Here is a 23,141-nt window from a genome sequence, read left to right on the forward strand (position 1 = left end):
ATATACACTGGAGATCAAAATTAGAGAACGCATTATTAATAATTGTTTTTTTCACATATAAACTTAAAACTTAATAAGATCACAGATTTTCTGATTTATAACTTTCATTGAAATATGCTGCTTAAGATTTCCACTTGAAGAAATACGGTATATACTGACGCATGCCATCATAGGATACACTGAGTAACGAATAGTCTGCAAAGCCTGCTGTTACTAAGAGTTATTAGGCTAATAAGTCACATTTAAGGACCATCTCCAAACTTTAGAAGTTTTATACATACCAGTGTTACACCAAATTCTAGGCTATAACCCCTCATATCATGTGACTTGATCCTGAATTGCATCTATATTACTGTAAATGACGTTATCATACTTGATGATATACTGGTGGGGTGGCAGTAGCTCAGTCCATAGGTGACTTGGATGGGAATCGGAGGGTCACTGGTTCGAGTCCCTTTGTGGACCATGAATGGAGTGTGGACTGGTGGCTGGAGAGGTGCCAGCTCATCTCCTGGGCACTGCCGAGGTGCTGTTGAGCAAGGCACCGAACCCCCAACTGCTCGGGGCAACGAAATCCCTTGATAAAATGACAAGGAAGCACAGTTTAAAAAACCCAACACTCAAATATAGTTTATCTAACGTGTTTTCTGAGGGGGAAAAATCCCTGTTTATCCAGTTATCTGTGGTATTTCAATGCAATGTTACAAAGAAACACTTCGAATATAGTAATTTGTGATTTCCCTTTGTTTTTTAATTGTTTTATGTTTGTTTGTTGCTTTACCTTCTATGTAAATCGTACGTCTGTCTTATGCATCCACATGCAGGCATGTAATAAGAATGGACTCACTTGTTTAACTGTAGTGCATGCAATGAACTGGATTTTGAACTGTTGAATAATAAAAAAAAAAGATATATATTTTCAAATAGCAACAACAGAGAGCTGCTGTGCACAGGTCAAGCAGAGGGTGGCTGTACGCCCCGCACACGCTGGATAAAAGACAAACAGAAGAAGAAGAAGTGCGCGTCTTTGTTTATTCTAGGGAAACACCAGAGTGGCTTGTGTTCCTTGAGCTTATGGTGCATACAATACTAAGATATTACAATGATCATTATTAACATATTCATATATTTATACATCATATGTTAATGTTGAACATACATTTGGATACACACGTAACATACACATTGAATCCTCAGTGTCTACCTTGCATAGGCCTATCATCATCAAGGTTGTGTAAATGTATTTATTTTTTCTTTTCAGAAATTTGCCGTGGCTAATATTATGTTACATTCATGTAAATGTATATTTTCATTAAAAAAAAAACAAACGATAAAAGATTATCAAACAATTTGGCAGACCCCTGCAGTAACCCTTAGGACCCCCTGCTGAAAATCTCTGCTCTTAATTTACATAATTAAAACACTATATCCATAAAATGTTTTTTTTAAAACTACCCTCCTTTTATATTTGTTGAAATTCAGTTATTCATTATTAAATCATATTTGACCACTATGGAAAACTTAAAACTCAAAAAGAAACACTAGAGTGGCTTGTGTTCCTGTCTGGAACCTGAGACTCTACAGCATGTTTTGATGTCTTGCAGAAAAACATGGTCGCAAAAGACAAGACCTTCTAAGACAGGGATGTCAAAGTCATGTACATCAGAGGGCCAAAAAAACAAATTTGCTCCAAGCCGAGGGCCGGACTGGTTCAATGTTTATTAAAACAAATTAAAATGATTGCATATAACCTATTGAACCAAGACCTAACACATTGTACTGTATTTTATTTCATAATTAAATGAATAATCCAATATTTTCTTATGGCTCTGTCAGTAATTTCAAGTGAAAACATTTATCAACAGGCAAACAGCAAAAAAGAAAATGTCCTTCAAAAATAAAACATGTTCCTAATCAAATATCATCATCAAGATAATTCATTCGAGGGCCAGATCCGGCCCCCGGGCCTGGACTTTGACACCCATATTCTAAGAGAATTGCAAGAAATTGGATTAAATGAAGTTTCTCTTAAAAGTATTTTGGAAGTGGGCTCAAGAAGGAGGGGAAAAAGCTGTTTTTTCAGATTCTTAAAAGACACTGGGCTCATCTCATCTCATCTCATCTTCAGCCTCTTATCCGGGGTCGGGTCGCGGGGGCAGCAGCTTTAGCAGGGGACCCCAAACTTCCCTTTCCCGGGCCACACTAACCAGCTCTAACTGGGGGATCCAGAGGCGTTCCCAGGCCAGTGTGGAGATCTAATCTCTCCACCTGGTCCTGGGTCTTCCCCGAGGCCTCCTCCCAGCTGGACGTGCCTGGAACACCTCCCTAGGGAGGCGCCCAGGGTTCATCCTTACCAGATGATCCTGAACCACCTCAACTGGCTCCTTTCAACGCAAAGGAGCAGCGGCTCTACTCCGAGTTCCTCACTGATGCTGAACTTCTCCCCCTATCTCTAAGGGAGACTCGAGCCCCCCTCCTGAGAAAACCCATTTCGGCCGCTTGTACCCACGACCTCGTTCTTTCGGTCCTGACCCAGCTTTCATGACCATAGGTGAGGGTAGGAACGAAGATTGACCGGTAGATCGAGAGCTTTGACTTCCGGCTCAGCTCTGGGCTGTATAGAAGAGTATAGAGCACTAAGGTGTTAGTCCCATAGGGGGCAGCAATGCAACTTTTGGATGCCGGCTGCCGTAAAACCGCAAAGAAGAAGAAGAAGAAGTGCGCGTGTTGGTCCAAAGTTTGGCGGACTTTATCCTCGCGGAAGCTTTTTTTGGGGTTTGGGTTCAGTCCAGTGTCGTAAGCGACAGCGGCGCGTCTCCACTCAACAGGTGAGTTAAAGCGTTAGCTGTTAACTAAGCGAGCTGTGGAAAAGTTTGTGCTGGCGGATAAAAACAATAACACTAACATTTAAACAATTTAACATTTTGGGGCGGAAGTAGCTCAGTCCATAGGTGTCTTGGCTGGGAACCGTAGGGTCGCTGGTTCAAGTCCCCGTGTGGACCATGTATGGAGCATGGACTGGTGGCTGGAGAGGTGCCAGTTCATCTCCTGGGCACTTCCGAGGTGCTGTTGAGCAAGGCACCGAACCCCCAACTGCTCGGGGCGCTGGTCACTGGCAGCCCCCTCGCTCTAACATCTCTCCATTAATTGCATGTATAGGCCCTGTTTGTGCATGTGTGTATTTCGGGTCTGTGTGTGTAACACGTATGATAATAAGAGTGAAAAAATCCAATTTCCCCGTGTGGGATTAATAAAGTAATTCTTCTTCTTCTTCTTAAACGGCAGCTTTCGTGTTGTTGTTTGTTCTCCCGCGGTGTTGTAACGTTACAGTTGGGTGACGTCACCACAGCTTAGGGTGTTGTCAACGGTAACAACAAAGTCAAAGTTAGCTAGGAGAGTTAAAGCTAACTACTTGCTTTCTTTTTATATCTGTATTGAATTAGTTTGATACAAAACAATAACAACAAACACGCAGCAACTGAAACATACACGTATAATATTCAAGAGCAGAGCCAGGGAGAGTTTCAGATAAATACATGAAACGCACAATGTCTATTGCACTCTGTCACACTTAGTTAATAGTTTGATTTATTCTACGTTAGCTTTATTTTGGTTTGATTATGTAAGCTTATTGTTACTCTGATCCTTTCCCACCTTTGTATTGAAACTGTTGCACAATAATTTCACTCGGGATAAATAAAGCTTCTTGAATCTTGAATCTATATCTGAATGGTTTTAGCAGCTTTCTTTTTTTGTGTCATGAATGGTTTTGATGTTTTGTTCAGTTCCCTTAGCAAAACCAGTAAAGGAGGGTTTAGATTTAAGTATTTGCTTGTGTATACTTTCAATGCTAGAGATAAATCACGCCACTTCTAAATGCTTATCACACGTTTTTCTCGGTTTGTGGGTCACCAGGGCAGCGACGGTAATAAAAGTCATGCATTTAACAGATGCATGACTGATCTGCAGTGACTTTATAAACAGCCTTATTCAGATAAAGATTTGGCAACTGTAAACACAACTGTAAGCTCCATATATCACTGAACGCGTTATCTGAGTTACCCAATAACATGTGTTGTGACATTTATTTACCCATCAGTCTGTGGTAAAGGTTCAAAGTTTAACTGGTGGTGAGGCCATATCACTGCTGCATGTGTCCTCTAGGACTGTAATAATGTATCTTTATGCTTTCACAAGACATCCACAATAGTGTCTTAATTCAGATTTTGACTCACTTGGATGTTGTTTTATGTCTTGTCTTTTTAGGTTTCATATGTAGTCTCTGAATTATTTAATTATCTTCCTCTTTAGATCCATCTCACGGCACCAGAGAACAATGTCTTCAACAAACGGCCACAGTGTTGGGAAAGAAACATGGGATTCACACAACAAGATGATGGTGGATCCTCTGTCTGTCAGCGACTCTGAGGTTTGTGTTTGGACTTTATGAATACACTATAGACTGGAGGAGTGATTCGGTGGGATCAAGAAAAGTTTAAATCAGTTATTTTTGGTTATCTTTTGCATAGGGTTGGTTGAATATTGTATTTCTTTCACTGAAGAGCTTCTGAGACAAATTGTCATTGTTCCCTGATCAATACAGTGTTTGTGCTTTTAGGTGTTCTCCATCATAAAAAAAGAGAAGCACAGACAGACGTACGGTCTGGAGCTTATAGCATCTGAGAACTTTGCCAGCAGAGCCGTTTTAGAGGCTCTGGGTTCCTGCATGAACAACAAATACTCAGAGGGATATCCCGGTCAGAGGTACAAGAATTTATCACAATTTTTATGAAATCCCAATGTTTGATTGCATCGTCTAACTCCACCACTTTTCTGCCTATCTCTTTTATAACAAATAAATATAGCAGTAATGATCCATGTGTTCAGGTACTATGGTGGTACGGAGCATGTTGATGAGCTGGAGAGACTTTGCCAGAAGAGGGCATTGGAGACCTATGGTCTGGACTCAGAGAAATGGGGTGTCAATGTGCAGCCATACTCAGGTATCAGATAGTGATTAAACACATCATGGTTTTCTGTTTTTTGTGAATGCTGCAGCTCCTCAAAACAAAGTTCCTACGTCTTGCTTGCCACCTGTTGATGAAGTGAAGGTGTTTGACCCCAAAGTTAGGGACAACTTCGTCACAGTAATCTCAAAAATATGCGTGATGTGGACATTCGGATAGTTTTGAAATTCCAGTAGAAAACAATGTAATCAAACTGATCGTGACTCATGTTGCATGCGGACATGATGTAGGCGATCTAAAAAGCTAGGGGAAACCCTGTTAATGTTTAATGTAGAGCCTGATTGATGTGATGAGTATTTAGACTTTCTCAATCGTCAAAGTCTTCTTCTGTACTCCTTGCTTTTCCCATTTGTAATACTTTTGTTTATGCTTCCCTGTTAGGTTCACCTGCTAACTTTGCCGTCTACACTGCCGTTGTGGAGCCCCATGGCAGGATCATGGGGCTGGACCTTCCTGATGGAGGTCACCTGACGCACGGTTTCATGACCGAGAAGAAGAAAATCTCAGCGACGTCCATCTTCTTTGAGTCCATGCCATATAAGGTACCAAACAATCATTTGTCAACACACTTATACAGGAAGTCCCAAAGAGTTTGCTACAAATCTCTCAAAGATTGGAACAATAACTGAACACTGTAATAAAATAATAGGGTATTTTAATCAAATATACTGAAATAATTGTAAATAAGCATTGAGGTACACTGCTTTTAGTGTGGAGGTAGCAGTGATGCCATAGATTGACAATATGTACAGCTAAAACTGGAGTATTAGAGCATTAAAAATACTTTTCATGACTGTGAGCCTCATCAAATTCTTTATCTATGATAAGTGCATAAATGAAATCAGGAGCTTGTCTTGATTCTCTCATTCTAGCTTAAATCGGTTTGGAGTAATTCTCGGTTATGGGGTCCTGTGCCAAGTTAACAAGATTAGTCCTCGTTAGTGCAGGTATGTGCACATGGCATTGGCCTTCGGCTCCTTGTGAGAGCTGGAAATGATAACGGTCGGCTTATAACTTGTTGACGGAATCGGGGAGTTAAAAACAGACAAAACGGTGGAAGCTTGAAACCAAAAACATTGTAGTTATCCAATCAACGTTGCCTAAAGGCACCCAGTACTTTTACTGCTTTCCAGGGAGTCCTGGGGACGTTCAACAATATACCAACAACAATTAAAAATAAAAGTGTTCAGGGACTTTGGAACCATACGCTGGGAAAGGGTGCTGAAAATATTTGGAGTAGGAGTAGGAAAGTTTCATTACATTATAATTTAATTTTTAAATATGATTTTGGGGCATCTGACATTAGTCTGCATAATTGTTCAATGACAGCACTGCCTGTTTTAGTGTGTGTTTGTAATTCACAGATGCTGCCCGTCTAACCGAGCTGTCCCATCTGTGTTGTTCCTATGTTCTGTATATCGGATGCAGCCGTTCTGTGTATCTGATATGGCATGGTCCTCTGTTTTCAGGTGAATGCAGAAACTGGCTACATTGACTATGACAGACTGCAAGAAAACGCTCGGCTGTTCCACCCCAGACTCATTATCGCAGGTCCTTTAGTGCGCACACAAACACAATGCATGCTGACCTCTGATACATTGTTGTATTACTTGTTTTCTTGTACAAATTAAAACAAATTAGTTAAGAGGCAACTTCATTTATATTATGTATATTAAAAAAACAAACTGCAAACACTCACATTCTCACCTCTGTGTCTCTTTCTTCTCCAGGAACAAGCTGTTATTCCCGCAACCTTGACTACGGCCGCCTGAAGCAGGTTGCTAATGAGAATGGTGCATATCTGATGGGAGACATGGCTCACATCAGTGGATTGGTGGCTGCTGGAGTGGTGCCCACACCCTTTGAGTACTGTGACATTGTTTCCACGACAACACACAAGACGCTGCGTGGCTGCCGTGCTGGACTCATCTTCTACAGGAAAGGTAGAAATTGAATACGATGCTTCTGTTTATTTTTAAGTCATCTATGTTTTTATTCCTATATTGGCAGTCATGTCTTTAGCTTTCCATTTCACTTCCCTCCGTCAATCTATTTCCCTCCTCCAGGCGTGCGGAGTGTGGATGCCAAAGGGAAGGAGACTCTATACAACTTGGAGTCTTTGATCAATCAGGCTGTGTTTCCTGGGCTGCAGGGAGGCCCACACAACCACGCTATTGCAGGTACACTTTTTCTCCCTTTTTGATTTTGTCCTCTCAGTTTCATCTTAAATGTCATTCAAGTATGTTGGCGTCTATCTCATTTAAGTCATATTTTTCACTGGCAGGTGTTGCAGTGGCTCTCAAACAAGCCATGACACCAGAGTTCAAGGCCTACCAGTTGCAGGTTCTTGCTAACTGCAAATCTCTATCCAGTTGCCTTATTGACCATGGCTACAAGATCGTTACTGGTAATTACCACTCTACAAATACAGTTGGATTTGAAACGCATCAAATTCAGTCAATAGGGGACAAAACTTGCCTTTATTTCCTCCAAAGACTCACGGTTGCTAATTGAAGTTCATGTTTATGTGGTGAGCTCCTCTAGAGCTTCCAGGTTGTCCTCTCAAAGGGCTTTACATACTCTTTCTCTTCCTGTGTAGGCGGTTCTGACAACCATCTGATTCTACTGGACCTGCGCAGCAAAGGAACTGATGGAGGAAGAGCAGAGAAGGTTTTGGAAGCCTGTGCCATTGCTTGTAACAAGAACACCTGTCCAGGTAGATTGTGTGTCGATGTGTATTAGATGTAGCCATTGTTAAGGATTCTTGTAAATGGTCTTTTCCCAACAGAGTGCTGCTTCTAAATGTTTCCACATACATGTCTTTGCATAGGGGATAAGAGTGCTCTGCGTCCTAGTGGTCTGAGGTTTGGCTCTCCAGCTCTGACCTCCAGAGGCTTGATGGAGGATGACTTCAGGAAGGTGGCTGAGTTCATTCACAGAGGTAATCTTAACCCTTAGAGACCCTTTAAAGCTTCCAGCTGACATAAATGTCTTTAAGAGGCTATTGCGGACTGTTTTATAGCTAAAGTGGAGATATCAGAATCAGAATCCATTGGTACCAACCATATCATGCTAGCTTGTCTGGAAGGGTAGGGAAGCTAAATAGTGCTCCAAAGTTAGGTTACACTTTGGTGAAGGAAAAACTGGCGTGGCCATTTTCAAACTGGTCCCATAACCTCTCACCACCTCTTTTATGAATCCAATCTTAAAGTTCCAAATTACATAAAAAGGCAACTGCAACTGTGGTTAAATAAAATAATCTGTAGATTTTACTGCTAATCGTGAACAGAAGCTAACAATTCCACCTTCACTAGATTGTGTTATACAGTTCTAATTAGTTCACCTAGAGATTTTGGGTGATTCCTGCAGTGTTTTGTTCTCAGTTGCAACAATGAAACGATGGGAATTTACTACAGTTCTAATTCATGCCTCTGATTAGCTGTTTCCCCATAGCTCAGGAAGCTGAGGCTTATGAGTGTCGTAGTATTTAGAGCCATCCACCAAAACAAAAACAAATCATGAAAACCCTCCCTGCTCTCCTTCCTTTTGCAGGTATTGAGCTGACCTTGGAGGTGCAGAGAAGTCTGGATCCCAAAGCCACACTGAAGGAGTTCATTCAGGCACTGGCCAAGGGAGAGAAGTTCCAGCAAAGGGTTTCAGAAATCCGGGTCGAGGTGGAAAATTTCGCTGGTCAGTTCCCCATGCCTGGCCTACCTGAGCTCTAGAGGGCTGCGGTTCAGACACTGACGGACGCTGCACTGATGATTATGACAAACATTATAATGCCAAATTTGGGTGGTGTGTTTCGTGTGTATATTTGTTTTGAGTATACAGCTTTTAAAACTGTCACTGCAAATCCAAACACTTCCTCGTCATCACAGCAGTTCAATTTCAGCCGGGAACAGATTTGTCTTATTGGAAAGAGCTGCAGAGTTCATTGTCCTCCAATTATCCAGTGATGCCACAGTGTCTGCTGTTTTGGATGGGGGTTTGCTTTCTGCTGTAGCTTTGTTCTCAGATCTTACGATCACATTTAAGCTTTAATCCTATCAGATATCTCTTTTGTATTACTCGTACAATTCCAAAGTTTTCCTACAGACAGCACTGCAGATTGAATCACAGTGTGATGGTTACTTCCATACAGGACTGTTCTATATCATATATATACTGTAAACAATTTGATACATAAAAAAATCGCAATTGCTGCATTCAATAAAAGAATCCATAATGAATGAAACAACACCTGTGTATGATCTGTTAATTGAACTGCAAACTGGTGCGGACTCCTTTAAACCAAAACCTGTGCAAAAACGACAATCTTAGGGGAAGATATTTATAAACATCTTGCTTCATCAGGCTGCACTTGCACTGCATGTGCTTTGAGATAAATGCTAACAATGAAAATGTTACTTATGTTTACCAGAGAGTAATGATGTTATCATTATCAAGTCCATTACAACTCTCATTACGACTCAACAGTGAAGTTAAAATCAAATAAACAGTCCACGCAGCAACAGAAGTGATGAGGGGTAATGCTTTACAAACAGACTAGCTTCCATCAGGTAGATGCCATAGAGTTCAAATTCAGTACGGGAGAAGATGCGTGAATAGGTATCAAAATGAAAAACAACAACACAGTTGAACACCACATAAAGGTAACAAATGTAATAAAACACAGCATTTATCGATCTTGGAGTATTAGATAAGGAACATTTGTGTGTGTGTGTGTGTATTGATAAAACCTTTTTTTTCTGGAACTGTATTTCGTATGTTATTTGCTAAATTTATATAAATGTATAAACAGGAAATAACATTCACACTATCTAAAAACGACACCCTTGCTGCCTTAAATGTGGGACACGGTTTTGATTTGTAGTGACTTTAATGGAGGAGACCTTTCTCGTTCTGGGTAGTTTGTGTATTTGTTTGTTGTTTCTGACGTTGTTCCACCTTTCAAGTCTCTAAGGAGACTGGGTACCATCCAGTCAGTTTGTATTTTAAACCTTCTTCCCTGAAATATCACACTCTCTTGTCTGGTCTTTAATAAAAAAGGACCATCAGATTACTTCAGCTCATTGAGAACAAGAACCAAGAGAACTGAGCACATTACTGAGGACTTTCCATTACTTATAGAATCTATTTTAAGTGCTGCTGTTGGTTATAATTCACTCAATAACAGATAAATACTGTTAATTTATGATCTGTGAAAAGAATATAAAGCTGGTAGAACCTGAGTTCACTGCTTTTAGCTGTGATGCTGCAAAACTTACTTTATTTATTATTTCTAAGACTCATTGCTGCATTGTAAATGTATTTTTGGTCTATGCCATTTGTGTTTTGGGGCGGTAGCAGCTCAGTCCATAGGTGACTGGGCTGGGAACTGGAGGGTTGCTGGTTCGAGTCCCTGTGTGGACTGGTGGCTGGAGAGGTGCCAGTTCATCTCCTGGGCACTGCCTTGGTGCTGTTGAGCAAGGCACCGAACCCCCAACTGCTTGGGGCGCTGGTCACTGGCAGCCCCCTCGCTCTAACATCTCTCCATAATTGCATGTATATGTCCTGTCTGTGCATGTGTGTGTATTTCGGGCCTGTGTGTGTAACATGAAAAATAATAAAGTGAAAATTGAATTTCCCCATTCGTGGGACTAATAAAGGTATTCTTCTTCTTCTTCTATTTTATTTCATTCTACGTGTTTCATTTTATCAGACGTATGAAGCCGCCTTGCCTGGTTCTTTCAATCAATCAATCTTTGACTTTCAATTTATTTTTGTTCTATGTGAATTAAATAAATGATGCCTTTTATGTGTTCTCTCCTAATTTTTTATGATAAATGAATAGAAATCAGTGGAAACCCCAACATAATTTGGTATGCATCACAAACAAACAAAAAAAATCGAGACATTAGTACAGTAACACAAAACACAACCATGAACACACACACAAGGATTTTCCTTAGTTTATTATTATAAAATTCTAGGATTTACATAAATTAATCGTTTTGGTTATTTTTTTTATTAAGTAGTTTTAAATATGATATCGTTTCAAAATGTGTATTTAGATCAGATTTTTAAAAAAGTTATATGAGGGCAATTTCTTTAGATACATCATTTTATGAATATGAAAATTAGCTAAGATAATGAGCAAATGCGGATGTTTGAATATTAGTAACAGGTCAGTTTCTTTAAATGTAATATTTTTACAATTTGAATGTATTTGACACGTGAATTATACATCTAAAGAAACGTTAATAAAAAAGTATATCTATGTCTATATCTATATATATATATCTATATCTATATATATATGTATATATCTATCTATATCTATATATAGATATATGTCTATATCTATATATATCTATATATATATATATCTATATATATATGTCTATATATATATATAGACACACACACATATATATATATATAAAGAAATAGACATATATATCTAAATATATATATATATACATATATATATATATAGATATAGACATATATATCTATATATATATATTTATATATATATATATATATATATATATATATATATATATATAGATATAGACATATATCTATATATATGTCTATATATATATTTATATATATGTATAAATATATATATCTATGTCTCTATATAGATAGATATGCGTTTTCCGCAGGTTTTCCAAAGCACTCTGGGATCGTTTAGTCTTGCCTTGTTCCGCGGGGTCAGAGGTCAGTGTGCCCGCCTTCCGTACATCCATTCGCTGTTGAGAACACAAGGAGCCGTTCGTCAAAAACAAACAGTCATAGTCCGAATAATGTTCGGCGGTTTTCTTTAAACAGACCCGTAAAGCTTCAAAAAACCGCCGCTGTGGTGGTTTCTCATCAGGGAGCTCGCTGATTGTTGTTTAACGTTATCGGTTAGCCTCGTTAGCCACTTTAGCTGGCAGTTGAAGAAAGTACAAGCTAGCGCTACCTCAAGCTAGCTCAACCGAAACGGGTTTTTCTGTGAGTGGAGCACGACAAAACTACCGCAGACATGCAGGACATGCTGGCTAACGTGGACCACCTCAAGTTTGACCTGGAGCTGGCGGTGCAGCAGCAGCTCGGAGCTCAGCCGCTGCCCTTCCCCGGCATGGACAGTAAGTGAAGTGCCGCCGGAGTTAACGGCGAAAGTGATGGTAGATAGCAGCAGGTGGTGACTGTTAGCTCTGTGTTTCCTAACCCCGTGTATTTATTAAGGTTGTCACAATGTGTGTCCCTGCAGAGTCTGGGTCTGCGGTGTGCGAGTACTTCATGAGAGCAGCGTGTGTGAAAGGTAAACACACAACATGACAACAAGCACTGCACTTTAGTGTGTCACTGCCATTACTTTGTTGGAAACTCATAAGACACGGATGAAAAAATACAACAGTGGTCAAAACTGAAGCAGCAGGGGCAGAGCTGTCCTCACTTTTAGTCTCTAGGACGAGTCAAGCTTCTAAAACACTGGATCCTACATTTCCCATGATGCAACCCGATATCGTCCTTAAATGAGTATCCAACCAACAATAACTACTCTTGTTAAATGGCATCTACCGTTCACAAATACATTTAGCTTATTTACTTTTCGTTATTATTCCAACTATAATGACTAAAAGCCTACTGTTTGGCTGGGTGATGATTCGACTTTACAATTTAGTGGTTAATGACCATATATATTTGTTAGTTATTAATGAAAAATAATAACAATAGGTAAACAAATGATTGACTGCAAATACAATAATATATTAAAAAACAACTCCAATAAGACACACCAGAAAAAACATTTGTATGACTAGCAAGGTAAAAAAAAATGAGAAAAAAGGTAAAGAGCAGACAAAGTTGGATTACATTATAAAAATAACAATAAAAAAAAATTATTAGAAAGTACGAGTCATGCATCTTACAGTTAAGGACCCTAAAAAACCCACCATCACCAACTTAACATCCATCCTGCTCAATTTCGTCTTTTAACATAACTTCCTCCAATTGGCTATTTAAAATCAGAATCACAGAAAAAAACCTGCGGAAAATCTCATCTCATCTCATCTCATCTCATCTTCAGCCTCTTATCCGGGGTCGGGTCGCGGGGGCAGCAGCTTTAGCAGGGGACCCCAAACTTCCCTTTCCCGGGCCACATTAACCAGCTCTAACTGGGGGATCCTGAGGCGTTCCCAGGCCAGTGTGGAGATATAATCTCTCCACCTGGTCCTGGGTCTTCCCTGAGGCCTCCTCCCAGCTGGACGTGCCTGGAACACCTCCCTAGGGAGGCGCCCAGGGTTCATCCTTACTAGATGATCCTGAACCACCTCAACTGGCTCCTTTCAACGCAAAGGAGCAGCGGCTCTACTCCGAGTTCCTCACGGATGGCTGAACTTCTCCCCCTCTCTCTAAGGGAGACTCCAGCCACCCTCCTGAGAAAACCCATTTCGGCCGCTTGTACCCGCGACCTCGTTCTTTCGGTCATGACCCAGCTTTCATGACCATAGGTGAGGGTAGGAACGAAGATTGACCGGTAGATCGAGAGCTTTGCCTTCAGGCTCAGCTCTCTTTTCGTCACAACGGTGCGGTAGAGCGACTGCAACACCGCCCCCGCTGCGGAAAATGTCTTGTATAAACCAAGGTACAGTGAACAGTGGCTGTTTGTGCAAACCACGGTCACATCCTGTAGCTGCTTCACCATAATGTCCTCTATGTCATTTGTTAGTGCCCCCCTGCCCAGGGGGTATGAATCGAAAGAATCGGAATCAGGAATATTTAAATAATCCCAGGGGGAAATTGTTTCAATGATGAATGAAAGTTTTATCATAGTCTGTCTTATTTGCTTCCACTCCCAGGTGGGATGTGTCCTTTTCGTCACATCAGTGGAGAGAAGACAGTGGTGTGTAAGCACTGGCTCAGAGGACTGTGTAAGAAGGGAGACCAGTGCGAGTTTCTCCATGAATACGACATGACCAAGATGCCCGAATGCTACTTCTACTCCAAGTTTGGTTTGTGGACTTCATGTTTTGACATAATCACACAGATGAGCTTAATGACTGTATTTGCGTTGTGACTGTTGATCAGCACCCAGTTCTCAAATGAGTGTGTCAACTCTCCCAGGTGAGTGCAGCAACAAGGAATGTCCTTTCCTGCACATTGATCCAGAGTCCAAGATCAAAGACTGTCCCTGGTATGACCGGGGCTTCTGCAAACACGGTACGTCCTGCTCACATAAACATTCTGGCAGTACTGACATGAATACCCCCTAAACATACAGTTTACACATAAGTCTCCAGTTTTCTTCATCAGCAGTAAAACAGCCTCTTCACCTTCTATTGTGGATATTTATCTGTCTTCCGGTCTCAGGTCCTGACTGCAGACACAGACACACGAGAAGAGTGATCTGTATGAATTACCTGGTGGGCTTCTGTCCAGAGGGAAAATCCTGTAAATTTATGCAGTATGTAATCCTTTTTGAATTGATTCCTACATAATAAATGTGCTTGAATGGCAAGTAAAATGAACACCACATGACTTGTTTTAGCATTTGTATTTTTTAATGTCGGATAGTTCTCTCTTTGCCTTATTTTGTGTACAAATTGTGCCGTCTAGCGAAATATTCTTTAGACAAAAGATGAAGAAGCAATGAAATAAAAATAATGTGAGACGTCCTCACAGTTACGTAGATTTAACAGTGAGATGTTCTTCTTCTACAGCCCTCGTTTTGAATTGCCCATGGGTGCTTCTGAACAGCCTCCTCTACCACAGCAACTTCAGAACCTGGCAAAGGTAAGGGGATACGTGCACAATCATCCAAAATGCACACATCTGTTCAACCTGTACCTCAGTGCTTCATGTTATTTACCTTCTACTTTGTTGCTGAACAGCAGACAGGGTTCATACAGGTGCTTGAAATCCTTTTTTAATTTTAATGTTGTGTTGTCGAGCTTTGAAAAGTGCTTGAATTTAGTAAGTACTTTAAAAGGCTGAACTTGTATCCACATTCAAATTCAATTTTATTTATAGTGCCAAATCATAACAGAAGTTATCTCAGGACACTTTACAGACTAGGTATCGACCACACGCATTTCTTTCATAACAAATGGCTATATAATGTAAATTTATACATTTTAAATTTCTTATCCTTCTGGTAATACAAAACAAAATTGTATAGCATAATACAATCTCTTTTAACATAAAAAAAAAAATAATAAGAAAAATATGGAATTTACCACAGCTGTGATGTGCTGGAAAATCTTAAAAATGGACCTCAAAAGTGCTTAAATTTGACCTCGGAAAAGGTGTTTGAACCCTGAGCAGAGCTAAAGTGATTCATCTTCCCATGTTTCCTGCTGCAGCCTGTGCCTACCATCGGCCGCTCGTCGCTCTCTCTAATCCAGCTGACCAACTCCAGTCCAGGCCTGCGGCCGCAGAACCACATGCCCATGGCACCTCCTCAGCAAAATCACATGACTGGTAACAGAGGGCCTCGGCCTCTGGACCAGGTCACCTGCTACAAGGTGAGTCATTTGAACATGTGTCTGCGAATGTGCTGCAAAATTCGACACCCGTCTCTCACTGTCGTCCTAAATATAGGCCCATACCTTAAAGCAACAGTTTTACATTTTGGGAAAAATGTTTTGTGCTTACTTGACGAGAGTTTGATTTGAAGATCAATACCACCCTGTTTATACAAAGCTGCCGCCAGCAGCTGTTTTCAATACTTAAGTTATTTTCACACATGCAGAATTTTCGGTTTCCAACTTGACATAAGCGTCTTTGAGTACTGAGAAAAGCGCCATAGAAAATGGATCTATCATTATTAACTTTAACATCTCATGATATAGGTTTGTAATCCCCACAGAAGGACGATTCAAACAAGAACAAGAAAAACATGAAGACCATAATAATAATATACATTAAGGAAGATTTATATACCATTTTTTAATTCTCATTTACTGTATATCCAACCCCCATACATCTATGCTTCATTTATACACTTATACTGGTACGTTGTACCGACCAACTTATGGGGGTTACATGGCTGACCTTTAGTGCTGAACACATAAAACAAAATGATTTTAGTTTTTGTACTGAGAAAGTGAGATAAAACATAAATTATAGAGATTTAGAGGTTCTGGTAGGTACTGTAGATTCTGTTACCTTTGGTACAGAGCCAGGCTAGCTGTTTCCAGCCTTTGTGCTAAGCTAAACAGCTCCAGCTACATATTTACTGTACAGACATAAGAATGGCAGATGCTCTCATCTAACCCTTGGCAAGAAAGCAAATACGAACATTTCCTCATATCCTTAGAGAGTTAAAAATAGATTAAATTGCCATTTCCAGCTTTCCTTTTAATACGGATCCATCAATATTGTCCTCCTTTTGTCTTCCCTGTGCGCGTAGTGTGGTGAGAAGGGCCACTATGCCAACAAATGCACGAAAGGCCACCTTGCCTTCCTGAGTGGACAGTAATCTTCAACCTCCAGGTCACCGAGGCGCCGTAGCTCAGCCGCACTGCTGTGAGTGGAAGAGACAAGAGGAAGAGCAGAAGAGAGGAAGCCCCTTTGCTCCTCAGGATGAAAAGACTTTTGACTGCCACTGTTGTGTCACTTCAGGGTGGATTCACACACACACACACACACAGGCAGTAGGGAAGATGAACAAAGCTACTATTTCTATTTTTCTGGGTACATCAAAATAACAAAAGGTCACACTCTGCGTGGCTGTAGTTGAATGACTTGACTTGTGTTAGTCTAAAGTTTTCTACGATGTTTGTACAGTAAAACACACTGAATAGTTAAGACATCACACCCGGCGTCCAGCAGGGGTGCAGCACTGTAGTGATGCCGTTTCTTACAGGATACACGCGTTTCCTGGGTCATGTGACTGCATCAGTGACACCAGACCAGTTTTTCCTACTCTGCTACTTTTAGTAAATGTCTGACTGTAAATGCAATAAAAAAAAAAGTGATTCATACCAATAGGATTGTAAATTAATGCTGCTTGTTCTCACAATACCGTAATTATTCAGAGCTCACATCCACCTGAACTCTTCTGGCTCAACACTTTTCTAATCAAACCTGTTTTTTTTTGTTGCACACATCTTAAATCCTGATAATTACCAGGTGTGTGACATAAATGCCATCTCAGGATGAGTTTTGTTGTGCTAACAGTCTGAACATATTCTCACAATCTGTACAAATAAATGTTATTACAGATTCACCTAGGACCTTCACCTTCACGAAACTACACCAGTGTTACTTACAGTCCTGATGGGGGAGAATTGTAACTTTTACCATAGCTGAAATTTAGTTGCAACTAAATAAATGGAAACTCTCTCACACACACACACACACTGAAACACAATATCCAATAAATCTTAGTATTGTTTATTGGTCACAACAGTCACATATTTAACACAGAGCTGAGAGTAGAAAGCACAGGGGGAACAAAGAGATTCAAGTTCAACCCCCGAAGGTGTGATGGCTGCTGAAGGAGCTTAGTGGTACTTCCTCCAGCGATCGTGTTCTGGAAGAGAAGACGGAGATAGACGTTTTAATTAAAAGTCTACATTTCACATGTGACTTATCAGAAGTTAAATTCACTTAGAAAAAAAACGTTAAAATTAAAAGGTAGAACGTCCTAAACAGGAAGTAAGGGAGTGTATGCATTTCTTACTGATGTGCTCGTATTCCCACAGGTAGCTCAACGCCACATAGCCACACAGCAGCATAGCTACACCACCGATGCCTCCCTTCTTCACATGGATGTACTTGTTGAAATACCGTTCCTGGCCTGGAAGACGAAAAACAAGTAGCATAAGTCACAGTGTCATCCTCAAATGAGAAAAAAAACGGGCATGTAGAATCTTTACTTGTGATTATAGAGCTGGGAGTCTTACATTTTCCCGCCCTTCGTCAAACTACAGACGCCATTCTCCCTAAAAATGACTTAAAAGTTCTTGGTTACCCCACAAAGCTGCTGAGAGCAACTTCTACTGAGAAACTGGTACTTCTGAGCTTAGAGACCCTGTTGCTATGGACGATGTGTTTCATGAATGATGCTAGACAGATTTCATTCAGAATATTTAAGATATACGAAGGTCTGAGCGACCAAAGGGTCCAGTTGGTTTTGGAGTTAAACTGCTTTGTGAACTCCTCTTAAGACCAAAAATGTAGGAGAAGTTAGGACTGATGCCCCTTTATATTCAGGAGGTTCTCCCAACTTAAGCCCTATTCGGACAGGATTAGTTTAATGTGGGGACACAATATAAGGTCAGTTTTACCAGGGGTTTTAGTCCTGTCCCAGTCAATAATCTCCCTCAGGATAAATTAAGCTTCTTGAATCTTGAATGTACTACATCAGTAATTATTCCTAAGAATATCGATATAAAACACATGTTGATATTCTGTTATATCCCGTCAATACATAGTCTCCACATTTGTTTTGAGCATGGAGACGCTTGAAGAAGCTTTCTTATCACTTTTTTAGATAATCGATTCTGTCCTAAAGTTTTGTGTTTACTTAATTTTGTGATTTCAGGAAGCTACGTAGCATGAATCGAGTGACCCCTCCCCACCTCTGGTAGAATACAGGGATTTCTTAATCCTGTGTAAATTGGCCTTTAATGTTACAGACGTCCTGAGGTAAAATTATTTTACCCCACATTAAACGAACCGTGTCCGAATAGGGCTTTTGACAGTTGGGAACTACTTTTAGCCTCAGGATGTTTTTAGGACATGGCCCCTGATCTGCTCTTTAATTATATCCTGAGCCTAAAACCCTTCAGAACAGGTGCTAAGCGGCAGCAGGGACCACTGTGTTTTGTATGCGTGTTGCGATGTGAATAAAAGCAAAACACCTTTTATGTTCCTTGAATATTAAGCATTAAAAGTATCTGAAGACTTTACGATGTGATTTGACTGTGCTGCCGAAACACAGATTGTCAGTTTTTGAAACAAAGATTAAAAAGATTGTATAAGGAGCAACAAACTGCCCAAAACTCCTCAACTGCTGTAAGGTTTGTTTTCCTACTGCACTTTGATCATTTGGAACAGGAGGCAAGGTCGGGTTTCTGTATCACCATGTTCCTTTATACAATACTCGCTTCCTTCTGCTGCTGTTTTATTAAAAAAATGATTAATAGTATTCCCGAAAAATTGGCAAAACCAAGTTGAATATATTAAAAACGTGACTTGTTTTTTTATGGGTCCACAACAGAGTTGTAGTCAGGTTTCCTCACCCCTGCGGACGGCTGCGATGACGCCGTTGGGAGTGAAGTCTCGACCTCCAAGCCAGGTTCCCAGCTCGCCCAGCTTCACTTCCATCAGTCGCTTCTCAATCACGGGAACTGGAGACAGCAGAGAGAGTCCGATCATACATCGTCCATTATGAGCAAAACATGCTGTGGCTGTGGTGGTAGCGTGCTCTGGTTTAAACGGTAGGTAACTTAAGACTTCACCCAGAAGTCATACAACAATATATGCAGCTAAAAAGTATCTTAACTGATGAAAATCACTCTGCAGCATTTTTATTAAGTGCTTACTCTTTGCAGGACAAGAACAGGTTGTGAGAATATACCTCTGAAGGGCATTTTTAAAAACTACTTTGAATCAAGACTGAAGTCTATTCTGTTTGCTGCTGACTCTCAGTCAACAACAACATTCATTAGTTGCTTATATTGCACACTGTAACTTCTATTCCTCTGATATTCGTGAGTTTTATTTATGTTTTAAATCATTTTATTTGCTTGTTTTTATTTTTGGTAATTCTTTTTTATCTAAATATCATGTTAGATGCGTTTCTTTCCAATGCTTTTAATGTTTTAAGTACATAACTTTGGATTACCTTGTTTTCGAAATGCACGAAAGGCCTTACGTTGTGACATTGTATAAACTAAACTATTATAGATAATAATCGATACAGGTAACAATAGTTGCAGCCACACTTTCTGCAAAGTAGTCAACAACTTCCTCGGTTTACAAATACAAATTAAAGTTGCAGTGGCTCAAGCTTACACTCAAATACACAAACCTACTCAACGCTCAACGTTAGATCTGTTTTAGTCTTCTGTCTTTGGAAACCTTTGACACATTTGACATTTACCGGGTACTAATATCAGTACCACAGCTACTGTCAACCAAGTATTCACGCCCATCGTTCAGCAAAGCAGTCTTTCGTGTTGCATTATGTTCATTTGACCAAGTAAAAGTAACCGATCCCTGGGAGAATATCAGAGTTTGAGGTAACGTTAACACCGGACTTACAGGCTAACGTGTAAGCTAGCCGACAGAAACGGTCACAAACTCACTAAATAGTCAAAGACAACTGAATTGTGACACCCTGGTCCGAGTGTAAGTCACATCTAAAGCGTGTGATCACCGAGCATGACAGTTAAATATCCAAAAAAGCTGCTCGCAGAGTCCTTTTAGCTGCACAACTGCCAATGACACGCAAAGTCCTTGACGTGACTTAAAGGTTTGAGTGCGGCCTTCAGTCGGTCAACGTCCGAAAACCGGCCAGTTAACGGTCTGACCGACGGGGAGACACACACCGTCGGTGGAGGCGTTAACATTTCCCTGCAACAAGACACATAAAAGAGCCAGTTTGTGATTTGTACAGAAGAGGACACGCTGTTTTACCTGGTCTGTCTGCCATCTTGACTGGTGCGAAGAGCTCGCCGCGGGGAATCATGGGAATAGAATGACCAAGTGCATTATGGGAGAATATGTAGTTTTTATTCTGTCCTCTAGAGGGCAGCAGAAGAAAGGGTTTATATAGTAAACATTGGCCTATATAATATTATAATATACTTTACATTTTATTTAAACATGGTATGCAACATTTGCAATACATCCCTTTTTAAAAATGTGTTTATTGAACTTTACAACACATCTTAGATTTTCTGACAGACAATAAACAGATTTCGTAATAAATACAGTTTATTTTTTAATACATCACTTTTTTAAAGTAGATATAAAAATATATGCACACACACACACACACACACACACACACACACACACACACACACACACACACACACACACATACACACACACGACACACACACACACACACACACACACACACACACACACACACACACACACACACACACACACACACACACACACACACACACATATATATATATATAACTAATAGAAATACAGAAAGTTTTTTTTGTCAGGGGCCATTAAAGAATAGAAAAACAAATTGAAAACATTAAATATGGGGCACAATCTCACAGTTTTAATGTTTTTTTGTTTTTCGATTAAGTAATTGTCTTAATATATATATATATATATATATATATATATATATATATATATATATATATAATATAACACCATTTTTTTTTTTGAACACATAAAAGTGAGGTTTGATTTTGGCCAATTTACATTTAAGAAAATGTAAGAAGTGGAATATGTACACACACGCAGTCTATGCTTTACAATCACAACAATACATACAAAACATCAGAAATCTGGAACAACGTCAAAAAGCAGTTGTATTCAAAGACTTCCTGCAGACATGATTTGAGACGCACAGGCAGTTGGCAGTTTAACGCATGATCACTTAAAGGATACAGTTTGTGGTGCAGACGAATTGTGACACACAGAGGTGTTTTGTTATTTATATAAACATAGTCAGGTTTATTGGCTGATATAAATATGGAATGATTAATGTAACAGGTTGCATGTATTGGGCAAAGTTATTCATAAAGAAAATGATCGTTGATTGCAGCCCTTGTCCAGACAGCATGTAGGCTAATGATAGGTTGCTGGTACACATTGCTTAATATTAAGGGGTTGGGTACGACTGCCATAGTGAACATTTCCTGTGAAAAAAGAATCCACATGTATATTTCTATGTGTATCAATTGCCCTCTGCACACACACAAACATGCAAAATAAAGATGTGTAAACAAAAGCACACATAAATCAGAATAAGGTTTGTATTCATATATGTTCAGTCAGTGTCATAATGATTTGAAAAGACTAGCTATAGGTATCTAAATAGGTTAATACATCTAAACATAGCATGTTCTGAATGATTCTTCAGTTTTTTTGTACAACCATGTTAAACCTCTCTCGCCTTGTGTGTCAGATTTCATACATTTTGAAATAGTTACCTGAAGGTTTCACCACACTGGTGTCTCCTGACACTATCAGAGAAATACTTTATTTTCAAGAGAAAGGAGCCGATCAATGAGCAGCACAACAGCCAGCAGCACTGGTACACTAATGTAATTTAAGATCTAGTGGGGATATTATTGAGGCTGTGATGGTGTGTCAGGGGCAGAGGGGGAGCTGTGGTAGTTCAGGTCCCTTCTCAACTCACTCACCAATCAATACACCCCAATCTTCTGCCTCTCTCTCTCTCTTTGACACACACACACACACACACACACACACACACACACACACACACACACACACACACACACACACACACACACACACACACACACACACACACACACACACACACACACACACACAGTGAGAGAATGAGGATGGGCTGTAGTGATTTTGGCCTTCATCCAAGACTGGGCAGCGACCTCTTTCCTGTATTTGGCTGATTTCCTGCTTCACTCTAATGACTTTCATTAGCTGGAGGACTCATATAGATGTCCAACATCCATCCTGCTTTTTCCCTCTTTATCCTTTTTTTTATCATGCTCTTCTCTCTCTAATTCACCACAGTGACACACACAAGCAACTTTTTACACATGCACTGCAAGCATTAATTCATGTATGCTGTATGTGAGAACACAAATGTCTGAATCAGTCGGATTCCAACAGCTTTGGTCCTTGTTAACTTCCTGTCAGCTGATGTCACATTCACTACAACAGGGAATAAACTAGGACTGTTTTGGAATGTTTATGTTTACATCTTTGGAAAGGTCCATACATACCATAGGTACATATTTGAATGTAGCTGATGAATACAAAAAGTGGGCAGGTTGGCAGCGCTGCATCTCTCCTGTCCTAATGAAGGTCGCACTCAGTCAAACGCTCGGTTGAACCAACATCTTGTGTTTGTCTGATTTACACACCGCGACGCAGGCCAGAACCTCTAATCCAATCTCGCTGGAGAAGCCAGCACTCTCCCCCAGAGAC

General features: G+C 40.1%; 3 protein-coding genes across 3 annotated transcripts; 2 read left to right on the forward strand and 1 right to left on the reverse strand.

Annotated features, from left to right (window-relative positions):
* The first annotated feature begins 2,725 nt into the window (after window positions 1-2,725).
* On the forward strand, window positions 2,726-9,254 carry shmt1 (serine hydroxymethyltransferase 1 (soluble)). The gene is made up of 12 exons (XM_083931990.1): window positions 2,726-2,828; window positions 4,312-4,429; window positions 4,619-4,764; window positions 4,888-5,003; window positions 5,409-5,569; window positions 6,497-6,578; window positions 6,758-6,970; window positions 7,094-7,207; window positions 7,312-7,434; window positions 7,627-7,743; window positions 7,858-7,968; window positions 8,580-9,254. The coding sequence occupies exons 2-12, from the start codon at window positions 4,337-4,339 to the stop codon at window positions 8,750-8,752; spliced, it is 1,449 nt and encodes a 482-aa protein (XP_083788116.1). The 5' UTR covers window positions 2,726-2,828; window positions 4,312-4,336; the 3' UTR covers window positions 8,753-9,254.
* A 2,543-nt stretch (window positions 9,255-11,797) lies between these two features.
* On the forward strand, window positions 11,798-16,959 carry cpsf4 (cleavage and polyadenylation specific factor 4). Its single transcript, XM_083931135.1, has 8 exons — window positions 11,798-12,148; window positions 12,274-12,324; window positions 13,865-14,017; window positions 14,130-14,225; window positions 14,376-14,469; window positions 14,726-14,798; window positions 15,368-15,529; window positions 16,417-16,959. Exons 1-8 carry the CDS (start codon window positions 12,046-12,048, stop codon window positions 16,483-16,485), a joined length of 801 nt encoding a protein of 266 aa, XP_083787261.1. The 5' UTR covers window positions 11,798-12,045; the 3' UTR covers window positions 16,486-16,959.
* Window positions 16,960-17,386: 427 nt separating this feature from the next.
* Window positions 17,387-20,709, reverse strand: atp5mf (ATP synthase membrane subunit f). Its single transcript, XM_083930559.1, has 4 exons — window positions 20,655-20,709; window positions 19,256-19,363; window positions 17,692-17,808; window positions 17,387-17,541 (listed from the first exon to the last, which is right to left on the reverse strand). The coding sequence occupies exons 1-4, from the start codon at window positions 20,704-20,706 to the stop codon at window positions 17,513-17,515; spliced, it is 306 nt and encodes a 101-aa protein (XP_083786685.1). The 5' UTR covers window positions 20,707-20,709; the 3' UTR covers window positions 17,387-17,512.
* Window positions 20,710-23,141: the final 2,432 nt, after the last annotated feature.

Source organism: Echiichthys vipera (assembly GCF_963691815.1).
Source record: "Echiichthys vipera genome assembly, chromosome: 17".
In the NCBI taxonomy this organism is placed as follows: domain Eukaryota; kingdom Metazoa; phylum Chordata; class Actinopteri; order Perciformes; family Trachinidae; genus Echiichthys; species Echiichthys vipera.

Bases quoted from the DNA above. Each gene is read 5' to 3' on its own strand.
- shmt1 (XM_083931990.1), top strand. From the start codon at position 4,337: ATGTCTTCAACAAACGGCCACAGTGTTGGGAAAGAAACATGGGATTCA. The intron at 6,579-6,757 runs GTCCTTTAGTGC...TTTCTTCTCCAG, and splicing joins CCCCAGACTCATTATCGCAG to GAACAAGCTGTTATTCCCGC. The intron at 7,435-7,626 runs GTAATTACCACT...CTTCCTGTGTAG, and splicing joins TGGCTACAAGATCGTTACTG to GCGGTTCTGACAACCATCTG.
- atp5mf (XM_083930559.1), bottom strand. From the start codon at position 20,706: ATGATTCCCCGCGGCGAGCTCTTCGCACCAGTCAAGATGGCAGACAGA. The intron at 19,364-20,654 runs GTAAAACAGCGT...TGCTGTCTCCAG, and splicing joins CAAGATGGCAGACAGACCAG to TTCCCGTGATTGAGAAGCGA. The intron at 17,542-17,691 runs GTAAGAAATGCA...CTTCTCTTCCAG, and splicing joins GTGGGAATACGAGCACATCA to AACACGATCGCTGGAGGAAG.
- cpsf4 (XM_083931135.1), top strand. From the start codon at position 12,046: ATGCAGGACATGCTGGCTAACGTGGACCACCTCAAGTTTGACCTGGAG. The intron at 14,018-14,129 runs GTTTGTGGACTT...CAACTCTCCCAG, and splicing joins CTACTTCTACTCCAAGTTTG to GTGAGTGCAGCAACAAGGAA. The intron at 15,530-16,416 runs GTGAGTCATTTG...CTGTGCGCGTAG, and splicing joins ACCAGGTCACCTGCTACAAG to TGTGGTGAGAAGGGCCACTA.